This window comes from Amaranthus tricolor, chromosome 1 (genome assembly GCF_026212465.1).
Source record: "Amaranthus tricolor cultivar Red isolate AtriRed21 chromosome 1, ASM2621246v1, whole genome shotgun sequence".
Lineage (NCBI taxonomy): Eukaryota > Viridiplantae > Streptophyta > Magnoliopsida > Caryophyllales > Amaranthaceae > Amaranthus > Amaranthus tricolor.
This window is the reverse complement of record NC_080047.1, coordinates 37,030,392-37,045,099: the sequence shown is the minus strand read 5'-3', so window position 1 is coordinate 37,045,099 and position 14,708 is coordinate 37,030,392. Positions and strand designations below refer to the sequence as shown.

Sequence of the window (14,708 nt, the reverse complement as noted above, 5' to 3'; positions counted from 1 at the left end):
GTTGTTTTAATATTTGTATTGTTTGAGTAGTTTATGCCATGATGGAAAACTATGTATTTTGTTTTAAGTTTGGTTTTTAAAATTATTACTGATTTAGAAAATACAAAGTAATTTTATATGAATTTTAGGAACATAGACCTTAAGTGTCTAATAAGGGTTTATATTAGGGTCTAATAAGGGTCCATATTAGGATTTATTTTTCATACCCTTAAATCTTACTTTAAAAAATAATTTTTTTAGGGTACAGGTTAAGGGTTTGGGTCCGAGTCTAATTTTTTAGATCCTTAAAATTAGGGTTCGGATCTAAACCCTACCTAAAATTAGGGTTCGGGTGTAGACCGTACCCAGACCCTAAAATGCTCATCCCTACTTAAATTGAGTCAAAAAAAGTTCGTCAAATAATTGTCCGTTCTTACTAACATGGGGCGATTGGTTGACTTTTGTTGACTTTTTTACAGTAGTTGACTTTGAATGTTAATGGTCTTTTGTTAGTAACAACGAGCAATTGTTTTTCCATATACCTTAATCTAAACTTTTGTTGACTCAAATCAAGTAAAAGCCCGCTGTTAATAATGGCGAACACAGTCAAATCTTGGTAACAACTACAACATTTGGTGATTATCTTGTTTATGAATGTCACTTGATTTATTGCTAACACAAGAAGACTGTTTAGTTAAAAGAGCCATTTATTGCTAACACAAGAAGACTGTTTATCGCTAACATGAAGCGACAAAGAGCCATTTATTGCTAACACAAGAAGAATGTTTAGTTAAAAGTTGCTCTGGACCTTTCAATTAATTTCTCAAGTCAAATTGTACAACTATGAACTATCTGTGAGACTATAATGTACAGAAGACTATGTAATGTTTCTTACAACTACAAATCAACATTTGGTGATTATCTTGTTTATGAATGTCATTTGATGATACAAAATATGTTACAGGTACATTTGATAATAAGATTGTAATTAGTTATGTGGGTGTTTGTGATAGTCATAGTAGTAAAAAAGAGACACAAGAGTGTATTAGAGTTTCTGACATATAATAAAATAAAAATAATATTCTTCTCCTCTCCTAAATTTCTTCTCTTCTCCCTCTCTTTTCTATTCACATGGTTGTTTGAGATTCAAAAACCATAACATCTGCAGGTAATCAAGGACATAATCAAATGTCTTTTCTAAACCCTCAGCTACATGTCTTTGGATAATAGAGATTGCATACTCCATGAAACTTGAATCACAAGGAAGCACAATTGGCCCTGAAGCTACTACTCCGAACTCTTCTTCTGCCATTTTAAAGAGCTCTACAAAAATATCACTTTTCAAGTACGCCAAAGGACTCATAAACCGTCTTTTATCACTTGTGTATACCACAAAATGACCTTTTTCGTGACTGTTCTTGACCAGGAAATTCTTCTTCTAATCGTAGTTGCTAGTTTTTGCCGCTTCCTCGCCATTTAGATTAAGCTTTTTTGTACTTATCATTTTATAGTATGTTTTCTGATTGAAAAAGCAAGTATTCTCTTTGCATTTTAGATGATGAGACTTGGATTAAACTGTAACGATGAGTAATGAAGAAGTGCTTGGTTGAGAATGGAGAAATGAGAAGGTTTTGTAGGTCCAAGGCTTTGGAAGCAAAATTATGAGGGTGTTCCAGGTGGCTGTGTGGGGTGTACTTTTCCATCAGGTAACCATTCAACACATTGAACAGCTAATTAGCTAAATGGCTTAACTTCATGCTTTCATTCTTCAATGTTCAACAACTAAATAAATACACATGTTTGGCTTGTCATGTACATTAGAGAACATTACATATTCACATTCATGGAGATAACGTTACCATTCAACTTCAAATACAATAATGTAGTTGAATGGCTAAGAAGATGGCTGTTGCAAGGCGAAAGAGGAACACTTGACCGCAACCAGTGGCTGATGAGGGTCAATTGATTGTCTACACAAATGATGAAAGACGGTTTACAATTTCATTATCTTATCTGAACCTCTAGAACAAACTAATTTATAGTTGTCCATATGTAGTTTTTAGAGGAATGTCTTATCTATTCTTTTGTATGTAACCGATATGTAGATAATAAATCTAATTAGAAAGATAATGAAAGTCCGGAAAGAAGCCAATCAAAATAAACAATTCTACCACTTTTTTTCTTTGGGGTAAGCTAAAGAATCCCTAAAAGTAAGGGAAAAGGGAATTAAATCTTACTAAAGTTAAGGGTGAAAGAGATGATCATCAACCACTAGGCTAACCCATGATCCTCGGTAAATAAGCACTTAATGACCTACATATTGGTCTATTACATTAAATACGATAATAATATAGTATCGTAAAATGTTAGAGTGTTCACAACGTGCAGGACAAGATACCCTTGGTATGGCCGAACGTCGAATGAGATAGTCGAACATCGGTTGCCTACTTGCCTATACAATAATGCATAATCCTGTCGTCAATGTGTAGATCATGGTCGGATTCAAGAACTTCCATTCACAAAACTCCACCACAACAAGAACATGCTACAAGCCAATCACATTTTCTGACAGTCAAAGGCTGGTAGCCGTGAACACTCACTACTCTACATTAAAGAGGCAAGAGCTTTATCTCGAGTCAAGTCTTTGAGTTAGTGACGGGATTTTTCTCCTCAGATGATGCAGTTGGGGCGTCGTCAGATCCTGTATCAAATTTTTCTCGTACTTCATTCATCTCATCCAAAGTTCTTTTCTTCGAAGTAGATGCTGGATTCTCTTCCTGCTCTTTCTCCTTCTCCTGCTGTTGGGCGTCACTGGTTGAGGCAGCAAACAAAGGAGGTTCACGGCCACTTAATCGGCAAAAGACCCTCTCAACAGTTTCACTGATTTCTTTTCCAAGTCCTTTATCGTCCAAAATTAGGTCCCACACTGACTTAGAGGCCTTCTCAAGCACAGGTGTCCTGCCAAAAATACGAAGACACAGTATCTGAATGATATGCAGCATGACAAGCAGAAGAAAAATGACTAAACATAAGAGGTTAGGATAGAGAACCAGTAATCATCACCATAAAAACACTAGAGAGAGCAGGTTCTGCATTCAATATTGCTTTACTTGCCTTTTCAGTACTCTGTTTTGCTTCATTTCCAAAAAAAGAAACTTGGTGTGACATCCCAAGTGATTACCCCATGTCCCCACCCAATCACTAACCCTCTTAAAACAAGCACTTGGTGTGACATCCCAAGTGATTACCCCACCCAATCACTAACCCTCTTAAAACAAGCAACTGTAAAAAGAGGGGTAAATCAGAGGGTAGAGGGAATACTTTTAACAACGGACAATCAACAGAAAACCCGAACAAAACAACATTTCATTACAATCTCATTGAGTGGCTCTCACCTAGGTGGGATTTGGAAGATCAAATGTACGCAACATTACCCTTGTAGTAATAGCAAAGAGGTTTTCAAAACCCCAAACAATAATTTACAAAAAAACAGAGAAATACTCCTTATGAAGAAATACACATCAAGACCAAAGCAATTTAGGTGTCGTTTGGTATAGTATTTTTACAAACAGGAGATAAACCAAAACTGTTTTGACAAAGCAGTTTTTTAAAAAGAAAAATTATCTAAAACAATCAAACTTTTTCTTGATTTTCCTTCAATAATCTCACATATTGATTAATCATGAATAATCCCAATTAGTGAATATTTTCCTAGAGTACTCGTAAAACCGGATAACCTACTATAGGTAATTTACCAAAACAATGTAAACTGAAAATTAATGTAAAGTAGAGAAAAATTTTGAAAATCTACATAAAAAATTCAGAATAATAAAAAATCTTTAACATTTTTTTCGACATTTTATCTTAATTTATCTATTTTTTTAAACATAAAACTTGCTATAGCAAGTCATCCGATTACCAGGTTCACTCTAAGAAAATACCCTCTAAAGTTGGGATTATTCATGGTTAATCAATATGTGGAATTATTGTAGGAAATCATCAACAAGTTAGATTATTCTAGGTAATTTTTCCTTTTAAAAATAACTTTTGCCCGGTTTTGCAAAACCAGAACAGAAAAATGAAAACATTTTGGTTTTGAAAAAACTTTCCTTCAATCACATGATAACAAAATATGGTCATGTACTTATGGGTCTAGTACCTAGTAGGAATTGCCCCTAACTTGACCCTAAAAACCCGACCTTAATGTAAAGGTTTTATTTTTTGAGACCCAATGAAATAGGATCGGATCATGATCCAACAAAAAACAAATACATTTAACTTAACATTTGTTACTAGTAAACTTGACATTTAAACCAAACACAACCTACACTCGATTTATAGATTTGAACTGCATATCACCCCCATAAGCCATATTAGACTATATTCGATGGTCGAAGTTTCTCAATAAAAATAATCGTTAAGAGTCTATTGTATTCAAATTACACGTGACCCTTAAACCTATTCAACTGTAATTTAACCCTTTAACTCGAACCTAAGTATCCAAATACTATTCGACTCATGACTAGTTTGCACCTAACTTGTACCAAGACCCAACCAATAGAATCGGCCCCATCCTAAGTCCATTTTGAGTCCTAAACCATGACCCATGAACATAGTGCAAAAAAGCAATAACGGTCATGGTTGAGGTAACAATCAAAGTGATGCAGTAAGGGGAATGATGTGCTTGTCGTACAACCAAAATATCGGCCTAAACTATGAAATATCGCTTGGAATGGCCTAAAACACATTTTTTACACCTATACAATGCCACACTGATTGTGCAAATTTGAAAACCTTTACAATACGATGCGGCCTTACTTTGCACTACTCGTTTTAAACCTTTTTTTACCTATTTAAAGATTTTTTTTTATTTCTTATATCCAATGGGTTTTGCTCAAAGATTTTGGGTTTGATACTTAAAATGAATGAATTTTTCTAAACTCTAAACCTATCTAAAGTTTTGAAGGAAGTCTCATATGAGGCGTCCTATATTTAGGACATGGATGGTAAATGGGTCGGCCCACTATGTGATCAGTTTTAAGGCTTAAGTGATCACTTTTTACTATTGTAAGTGATTGCTTTTAAAGCCTATGTGATCATTCATAAGGCATATGTGATTATTTTAAGACCTATGTGATCATTTTTAATTTACTTTGTGATCATTTTTAATTTACTTTGTGATCACTTTTAAAGCTTATGTGGTTACTTTTAAAGCATATGTGATCACTTTTAAGGCTTATGTGATCACTTTTAACGCTTATGTAATCACTTTTAAAGCATGTGTGATCACTTTATAAGTGACTACTTTTAAAGCTTATGTGTATCACTTTATCACTTTTAAAACCTATATGATTACTTTTAAAGCCTATTTGATCACTTTAAAGGCATATGTGATCATTTTTAATTTTCAAGTCCACCACCACCACCACCATAAAACACAATCTCCATAAGCTTTAAAAGTGATTACATAAGCCTTAAAAGTGATCACATAAGCCTTAAAAGTAATCACATATGCTTTAAAAGTGAACGCATAAGCTTTAAAAGTAATTACATAGTAAAATAAAAATGATCCTTTTAAAGTGAATATATAGGCCTTAAAAGTGATCATATAGGTCTTAAAGATGAGCACATAAGCCTTATAAAAAGGTGATCATCTAAGCTTTAAAAGTGATCACATATGAAATAGCGTCCTAATTTTAGGACGGTCCTAAACAAGAATTTGTAAAAGTTTTGAAGGTGTCCCACGTTATAAAGAACAAACAATTGATGTATAAAACTATGAAGTTGCAAATAAACTGAAATTTGTGTTCCTTATAGTATTGAATTTTGTGATTGTTGACTATTTTGGTGTTTGTTTGTATTACGACTTTCAACGTGAGATAGGTCTTATTGGTCACTGAGATAGGATTCATCAACTCTCCTCGAGTATGAGACAAGGTTTTACTTGATACAAACTTACTTTGTCTTCAAAAGAACCAAAGATTTGAGTGCGGCTTACTCAAAAAATTGTCAATAATAGAATGTGTTGCTGCATAATACAAAGATTGAAATCAATATCACGGACTTCACCAATAAAAAATTCAAGATTATCAAATTGATCTTGCCCTATTTGATTGATTCTTGTTCATACAATTAATCTGGCCTGACTACTACAGATTATGGATCATTGTTTGATGTTATTATTATTTCTCCCATTGTATTGTTCGTACTACTATCATTATCATCATGATTACAACGGGTGCTAGAGATATTAGGGAATTTTAGAGATTAAAAAAAGAGATTAGGTAGTAACAAATGAATGTTATGATGTTTAGGAATCATATAAGTGAGAGTATCTTTTGCATTCAGCAGAGTAAATTGTCTAGGATTTTAGATATAATGATTGTCCAAGTCCTTGTACACTATATTGAGGGCTTTATCATGAGATGAACATGCAATACCAATTAGCCCTTTAACCATATATATGGTATATTACAACCTAGAAGTCATTTTGTTTCCTCCTAATTCCCTTGGAATTTCAATTTTCTAGGTTTTTCTTATTTAAATAATTGTTTAGTTAATAGTATTTTGGGAACAAAAACAATAACGTCAAAGCCTTAAACCCAAAAGATTAGGGACAGCTACAAGAAATAATATATTTGTTCCGATGGTTGTCCACATGGATTGTTTTTCTCCATTCATTCTATTTTCAACCATCTCAATTTGTAAATCTAGGTCATTTATATCCTTTTTCAGACCTGTCCTCCAAGCATAAGAATTAGAAATCCTTCTAAAGTGGAAATTTATACAAAGTGTAAGAATTTAATTACCAAGAGCGTTGGTAACTCCAAATTCATGTATGAACTGCAATATACTATGTGCAACCAAACAAGAAAACTTACTTTCTCAGAAATTTGACAAAGGAAGTAACTTGCAAGATACTAAAAAATTCCCATGGGAATTTACAAGTTGTGTAAACCAAACGAGCTCTGAATACAGTTTCCTATTCTCCAACATACTCTAATATCTCCAAGAACAGATGTATCTAATTTAAACGCCTAATCCCTTGGCCCATATTCTTATCATCCCCACACCCTTTGTACACAAAGACCACAACCACACCCTCCCTACTGCTTGGCCACAAACATCACCTTCCCTCACTTTCATTAAAACACAAACTATCACCTATTTCTTAACCCCAAGCTAGGGTTGAACAAAACTATATGATGATTCGAAAATCCGATTCAAATCTTAGGACATCCTATTCAAAATTCTAGTTCGGATTGGATATCCAACTCGAAAATTTGAATATCGGATACGAATTCAAATACCAATTTTTGAGATTCGAATATCTGAATATCCGACATTTTTTAATTGTCATATATCGGCATATTATAAGTAAATTCAGATATACAACATTAATAAGAATAAAATTGTATTTTTAAAAAAAATCAGTTTGACTAATCTCAAATGGGGGATATCCGATTTGAATTTTTTACCTTATCTCAATTGGAATCGGATATCGAATAGTTCGGATACCCGATCCAAATATTATTGGAGATCGGATTCAGATATCCGAGTCGGATCGAATCGGATATTGGATAGCAAATATGCCAATTTCGGATATCCGTCTTTGCTCACCCTTACCCCAAGCACCAGACTACCCACAGTCCAATACGGTCGTACAACCTTCACGCGAAAGAACCAAAACAATTTTAGCCAAATTTAAGGCAACTTCAACGGAAAAAAAAACAAAGAGAGAAGGGTGAATGAGTGGTGGAAAAAAAATAGTTAGTAGGTAACAGAGAATCACAAAGAGTCCAACAGAGAATCACAATGAGTCCAACAACAACAGACATAAAATAAGAGCAAAGGAGCTTAAGAGATCGACAAAAGCCATAGTGTATTAGTGAGCAAAAGAACATCAAAAGGTACTTTGTCAGTAATACATATTGGTAAACAGGCCATGATGTTGAATGTTACAAACTATAACTACAAATTAATAACAGGAAAAATTATCCAAAATCTCAACTTTTTTTTCCTCTTTTCCTATAATAATCTCACCTATTGAATAGCCATAAAGAAATCGAACTTTGGAAGGTGTATCCCAGCATGCACTATAGTAACTTGTACCTTTCAAAAACAGGATGCTTTGCCGAAAAATCGAAATTATATCCAAAAATGAAAAAAAAGTTATAATAATATAGAAAAAGCAATTTTAAAAATAAAAAATTCTAACTAGCCCAACTATCGCCGACAGAAAACCACCACCACCCCTTCCATACTAAGAAAATGATGCCATTCACAAAGGGTATCAATGGCGAACGCAATGGCATTATACGCCCTTGTTATGTGCATTGTTGTGTCTATATTACGCCCATGTTATGTGCATTGAAAATTATGCCTTTAACTAGGCACACACCTCTCAATAACCTTATTTGTTCATGTTTGGCTAAACAGCACAATACTGTTTGTGGTTGTTCACATGCATAGGGTCTGCATTATAAAGGGACATAATCTGAGTACCTCACTTGAATTCATGATTATGACTTGAATGATATTTTCTTTGTGGGGGGGGGGGGGGGGGGGTTGTTGGTGGCAATATGTTATAGACCTAATTCCAAATAGTTATAATACACTTGTCAATATAATGCAACAATTTAATATGGGTTCGACTTCCAAGACCATCTCATGATGGTGATGGTAAGCTTTTTCTACAAATACGACCTGTAGTATATCAACAATGGCCATGAATTGGAGAAGAGGAAGGAGTTGTAGTTGGAAAAAAGGAAGAGAGAAGTGGTTAACGAAAGGGGGGAAGGAGGGTGTTTCCCTGACTGGAAATGGAGAGATATCTCGCCTAGTTGCCATCGGTGGTGGTAGGGCAGAAGAGGGGTTAGTTTATTTTTATTATTTTCTGATTTCTCGAAATAAATTTCTTCGGTTTCTATTTTTAAATTATTTTATGAATTAATTTAAATTGTTCTTTTTGTTACATTTACTTTTGCCTTTTAGCTAAAAACATGTAAGGCTATGAGACGGGTAAAATTTAGTGGGTTTTGCGCCGCACCCACTCCAGTTGAGGCAGGTATGGGTATGACTTTGGTGGGTAGTGGGTGGGTATGGGAAAGTCCAATCCGCCATGGGTAGTGGGTAGGTGGTGGATATAAGGTCTTTTTGCAACAATTAAATTAATGTGACAGAAATTCTGTAAAATTAATGAGCATCCTAAAATTTCATAGTAGCCCAATACTAAGCCCAAAATCAATTACCCAAACACATTGACCCATGCCATCATTCAACCAATAAAATCTCAAAAAAACCCTAAAACATTCATTCTCACCGCCATTTACTCTCCCTCAAATAATGAAATTATTAAAGAAGCCCAAAACCCTAAAACTCTTACATTCACTCATTCCCTAACCCACAACATTCACCGTCATCATCTCTATCACTGAGTTTCTAGTTGCTTCATTGAGAACGATATTCATCTCGGTCATCAGTATTCAATATGTAGTTCTTCATTTTCCTATTTTCATTTGTTTTTCCATTCAATTTCGCAATTATTTGTTTTGCTTAAATGCTTTATTTTTCCATTCACTTAGTCAGTTTAGAATGACATTCACTGCCAACCATCCCTATCACTGACTTGCTAATTGCTTAATTTCAATTTGGTTTGTTGTTTGGAAAGTTTTTGGCATTCTTTGTTGTTGTATAATGCAGCTATAAAGTTTTTATGCTCGTTAATTGCAGGGTTTCTAATGGTTGATTTACAATGCTTAATCACTAACTTACTGGCCAACTTAATGGATATAATGGAGGAATTTAATTTCATATTTTCTGCACTAGATTAAGTTAATTAATTACAATGTCATTTGCATGGTTTCACATTTTCTTCATTATTTTTATGTTTGACATTGCAAATTAATTTAATTTACAAATTATAATGTCAGATTAATAATAAATTACTATTTATTATTTTATAGGTAACGTTGAATTATCAAGCTAGTGGAGCAGTTGAAGGAAGATTGTGAAATTGTAGTGACTTTGTATTTTGAATATGCAATTTAGACTTTGTATTTTGCATTCAACTTTGTAGTTTATACTATGGATAATGATTTTTAATGTGTTTAATGCTATAATTTAGGTGGAGTGAGCATATTTTTATTTTTGATTATTTTAATAATGCATTTCTAAAAATTCAAGCAGGGATTGGGGGGGGGTATGAAATGGGCAAACTGCGCCGGGATGGAGTGGATGCGGGTATGAAATAGGTAAACTAGGCGGGGATGAGGCGGGTAAATTGGGCGGTGATGGTATTAAGTATATACCCATGTGAGCAGGCATGGGGATAAAAAAATTTACCTGCCATGGGTGGTGGACAGGTGGGCAGATAAAAGATTTTTAGACGGGTATAGGGATGGGGGAAAGGGTACCCACACCCTCCGCCCATTTTGCCATCTCTAGCTATGATTGTAGTTATGATACGAATTGTTCGGAAAGATCACAAGATAATAGTAGCCGAAATAGTTTACATTTTCCCTTTACGTGTAAAACATTTTAGGCTAAGAAATATCTTCTAAAACTAGAGAACAAACTCTTTAGCAATAAATGAGTTGATAATATTATAATGCACTACATATCTCAAACCTACAACAAGTATTTATAATAAATCATAATATTAAACAAGTGATGGCCTAGATTCCAGACAATTCTTAATCTCTAAAAAAATATGCAGTTGCTTATTTGTTTCCTAGAGTTTTCCCATCGTAACCACTTTAGTCATCATGTTCAGAAAGATGGTTGGTCTTTCAAAAGCCTTCACATAAGTCGGAAGGGGGATATTTGTTGGACTAATTCCTCTCAATGTGAAAGAGAGATAAAATAATATAAGAGAAAATCAAGGAAATATAAGTGGTAAAACATAGAAAATAAGGTAGAGCAATATGAGGAAACAAATAAGCAAATGCGTAATTTTTTAGAGATTAAGAATTGTCTTGAATCTAGGCCATCACTTGTTTAGTATTATGATTTATTATAAATACTTGTAAGTTTGAGATATGTAGTACATTAAATTATTATCAACTCATTTATTGTTAAAGAGTTTGTTCTCTAGTTTTAAAGAAGATATTTCTTAGCCTATTTTGTTTTACAAGTAAAGGGAAAACGTAAACTATTTCTGCTACTATAATTTTGTGATCTTTCCCAACAGTTATGTTATGAGCAAACAACCCCTAAAGTTCGGTTTATTCATGGCTAATCAAAATGTGGGATCATTGAAGGAATACAAGAGGAATCTAGATATTATTTTATGTATTTTTTTCCCTGATAATAAAAGCTAAACCTAATAAAATAGAAAGTTCAATAGATCAAGTAAAACAGAATCTACAACTACTTATAAAAGAAGCTTTGTAAGGAAATTACCACTTCCTCCAAAGACAAGTTCGAACAAAATGAAAACAAGATTACATAACAACTTACTCAAGCTCTTGGCGAAGAGAATCAAAGAGCTCCCTTTTGGTCTGCTTTTCTGCTCCAGGTGTGTTGAGAACCTTGCTCTGCTCTACCATTGTTATAGCTGTTTTTTTCAACTCCTCCTGTAAAATAAAAAAGCATGGGTATCATCTCTAAGAGCATGTTTTGCTTGAAAATAGTCTTTTATAATTTACATAGGACGACCAATGTTCACTCCGATCAATGTTCCTTCCAACCCCCCCCCCCCCCCCCCCCCCCACCGACCTCTCCAAGGATAAATAAAATTTCAAATTCTAAGCAAACAAAATAAAAGTGGATAAAACCTCAAGTAACAAATTCTAGATCAAATGTTGAAACCAATTTGCTATACTGACCACAAGAAATAAGTATCTCTTCCTAAGCCCTATTAAAAAGGTAGTTGTCAGTATTAGATTTGCATAATTGCATCCATGCCCTAGGGAACCTGGAGTAAGGCAAAGGTGTGAACCTTTTGCGTGTGCGGTGCAACATTACACTTAATAATTTACATATTTTGATAAACAATGCTCCAACTTATATAAAATTGATAGAGATTTTTTAAAATGAATCACACAGTGGACCCCTCACTATTCAAGGGCGAGTGAGAACCTCACTGAACAAGCTCAAAATTAAAGGAAAAGGAAAGAAAGGAACAACAACAAAAACATTCCATCACCAATGCCATTAAGTGGATTCTACCTAGGCTATGGTTTGAGAGAGTCGGATGTACACAGCATTACCCTTATTAATGATAAAACTAACAAAGGGGTTGTTTCAAATTGACCCTTGGTAGCAAACGTTATGTACAGCTTCGCACAACAGAAAGGAAGGAAGAAAACACAAATTTTCACTCAACATCTCTTCTCCCTAGAACTATTTCCATGCTTAGGGTTGTTTGGTGTGCATCTCCAAATCTTTAAGGATAATCAGAGAAGCTAATAAGCTATCATCTAACCACATGATGTCAGACAATTGAAAACGTAATCTAGCTACCCGTTCAAAGTAAACTAGGTCGGTAGCATATTCCTTTTGTTGATTATTATACTAGGTTGCAACATATTTGCTACAAATATCCCTTTTGTTCGTAATTTTATTACCCTCCATTACCATTACAAAGGCAGTATGAAAAAATACATGTTTGAGATAGAGCAAACAACATACAAGGTTGATTATTATTCTAGGTAGCAACATACTTGCTACAAACACCCAATAACAAATAAAAGTTGCAAAAATAATTGAAAAAACTTACATTAGCTTTAAGCTGATTGATAATCTTCAATCTAAGAGCATCAATAGTACCATCATTCATCAAAGACTCCAACACATCTTCCGGTGTTATGATTGAAGATGGTTCCATTTTTCTTCTTTTTTTACACTCGAATCCAAAACAATCCAATTCAAACAATTACCTAAATACCTGGATAAATTACAAATAATTAAAAAAAAACTCGTCGGAAAGATTGTAAATTCAGTTTAAAAAGTACATGCGTATGATCCCTAAAACACCTGATGAAATAGAAATAAGAATTAACAGAAGAAACGGACCAATTTCGCGTTTCGGAAATAAATTTGGCCAGCTCTGGAAAACGCCTGGTTTAGGTTTACGGAATTGTAAAATATATCTAATTTCCAATGAATTGTGGAATGGAGAATGATGAAGATGGAATTCTGGTTACTCTACTTCGTATCTAAGAAGTAAGAGACAATATAAAAGAGGGGTTAGAGAATAGCGATTTACCCTATGTCTCTCGTTGATGGGTTCGTTGGCATTATTGAATTGATTTCGGATTTAAGTACTTTGGGTCGATTTAAAATTAGATATTGCATTTATACCTCTCACGAATAAATCTAGAGTAAATCAAGAAAATGGAGGGAATATTAAGAAAACTATACCAGCTTGTCTTATATGAAACCATCTCACCATGAGACGAGTCCATATAATTAGGTCATTTTTCTAAATGAGCACTTATTATAAGTGATTAATTTAAAGCTATAAGTGATACCTTAATATTATAAAAACCGATCACTTTAAAATTATAAGTAATCACTTTAAAATTATAAGTAATCATTTTAAAATTATAAGCGATTACTTTAAGATAGTAAATATACATCAGATCAGCCTGATAAAGATAATCTCATCATGAAATCATCTCATATGACAATTTTTGAAACTCAATTTTCTTAATTATATTTGACATCCATTTTTCTAATTATTTATAATAATAATAATAATAATAATAATAATAATAATAATAATAATAGTAGTAGGAAATCTAAAAAAAATAATAACATCCATCTTTGGGTATATTTCTCAAGTCTTAACAAACCTTTTCTTAAACACAATATGACTATCACCTCAAATTGATGAGTCATGAAAGCTCCATTTTGACGAATTTAGACCCAGTGACGCCTTCTCTTAAACGCAAATCACTCTATCACGCTCATCAGCATACATAGTATTTCTTTCGTTTATTTTACCAACCATAATCACCGAGAGCCCACTAATGATAATGATCCATCCATCTATCATGTAAATATGATACCCTTATTTCTCCACCCTTCATAAAAAAATTCGATTTCTCAGATTTCTCCCTAAATTAGGTGCATGCCTTGCCTAATCTAGACTTCTAGAGTTACTATTTAACCATTGTGAAGTACAATGTCAACATCTTTGACCCTTACAACTTTCATATCTTCTCCTTTGATAGATTCATCTTTTTATCTTAATATCTCTAATCTCTATAAGGATGAAAAGCTTGTCTTCCTCCCATATAGGTAATTATAGATCAAATAAAGTTAAAGATCTACTCATTTGTCATTAAGGCTTGTAATAGAAAATGGGTTATCACCTTCAGTGTAACACCCTTGAATTTTCGACCCCTTGTACGAAACCAAACCGTAAAGGACGGGAGGAAATTCGAGTGTTACATTAAAATAAAATAAATAAAATAATAATAATAAACTTTTAAAATGTCAGTGGAAAATTTCAATAGCATCTGCCCTAAAACTGTGCGCCTTTGTAGAAAATAAAGGTTATTAGAATCTAATAAAGTAAAGGCATCAACGGCCTATCAAATCTATATCACGGCAGAATGATTCATCATTGGCTTCTCTAAAGATCATGTCAAGCATGGATCGTGGTTCTAGTGTAAACGCTTGAGTTCCAAAAGACAAAACTTAAAAAAAAAAAAAAAAAAAAAACATACAAACTAGAAAATTATGCAGCAGAAATAAACTTATACAAATGGAGATCGCAT

At 33.5% G+C, this 14,708-nt stretch overlaps 2 protein-coding genes across 2 annotated transcripts; both read right to left on the bottom strand.

The window, feature by feature from the left end:
- Nucleotides 1-1,102: 1,102 nt before the first annotated feature.
- Nucleotides 1,103-1,455, bottom strand: LOC130810262 (auxin-responsive protein SAUR62-like). Its single transcript, XM_057676255.1, has 2 exons — nucleotides 1,347-1,455; nucleotides 1,103-1,302 (listed from the first exon to the last, which is right to left on the bottom strand). The coding sequence occupies exons 1-2, from the start codon at nucleotides 1,453-1,455 to the stop codon at nucleotides 1,103-1,105; spliced, it is 309 nt and encodes a 102-aa protein (XP_057532238.1).
- A 628-nt stretch (nucleotides 1,456-2,083) lies between these two features.
- LOC130819916 (uncharacterized) lies at nucleotides 2,084-13,229 on the bottom strand. The gene is made up of 4 exons (XM_057685353.1): nucleotides 12,997-13,229; nucleotides 12,701-12,868; nucleotides 11,440-11,555; nucleotides 2,084-2,937 (listed from the first exon to the last, which is right to left on the bottom strand). Exons 2-4 carry the CDS (start codon nucleotides 12,806-12,808, stop codon nucleotides 2,616-2,618), a joined length of 546 nt encoding a protein of 181 aa, XP_057541336.1. The 5' UTR covers nucleotides 12,809-12,868; nucleotides 12,997-13,229; the 3' UTR covers nucleotides 2,084-2,615.
- Nucleotides 13,230-14,708: the final 1,479 nt, after the last annotated feature.

Excerpts from the sequence above, each read along its gene's own strand:
- LOC130810262 (XM_057676255.1), bottom strand. The coding sequence starts at position 1,455 with ATGGCGAGGAAGCGGCAAAAACTAGCAACTACGATTAGAAGAAGAATT. Across the intron at positions 1,303-1,346 it reads TACACAAGTGATAAAAGACG|AGCTCTTTAAAATGGCAGAA; the intron begins GTTTATGAGTCC and ends ATATTTTTGTAG.
- LOC130819916 (XM_057685353.1), bottom strand. The coding sequence starts at position 12,808 with ATGGAACCATCTTCAATCATAACACCGGAAGATGTGTTGGAGTCTTTG. Across the intron at positions 11,556-12,700 it reads TCAATCAGCTTAAAGCTAAT|GAGGAGTTGAAAAAAACAGC; the intron begins GTAAGTTTTTTC and ends TTTATTTTACAG. Across the intron at positions 2,938-11,439 it reads TCTCTTCGCCAAGAGCTTGA|GACACCTGTGCTTGAGAAGG; the intron begins GTAAGTTGTTAT and ends TATTTTTGGCAG.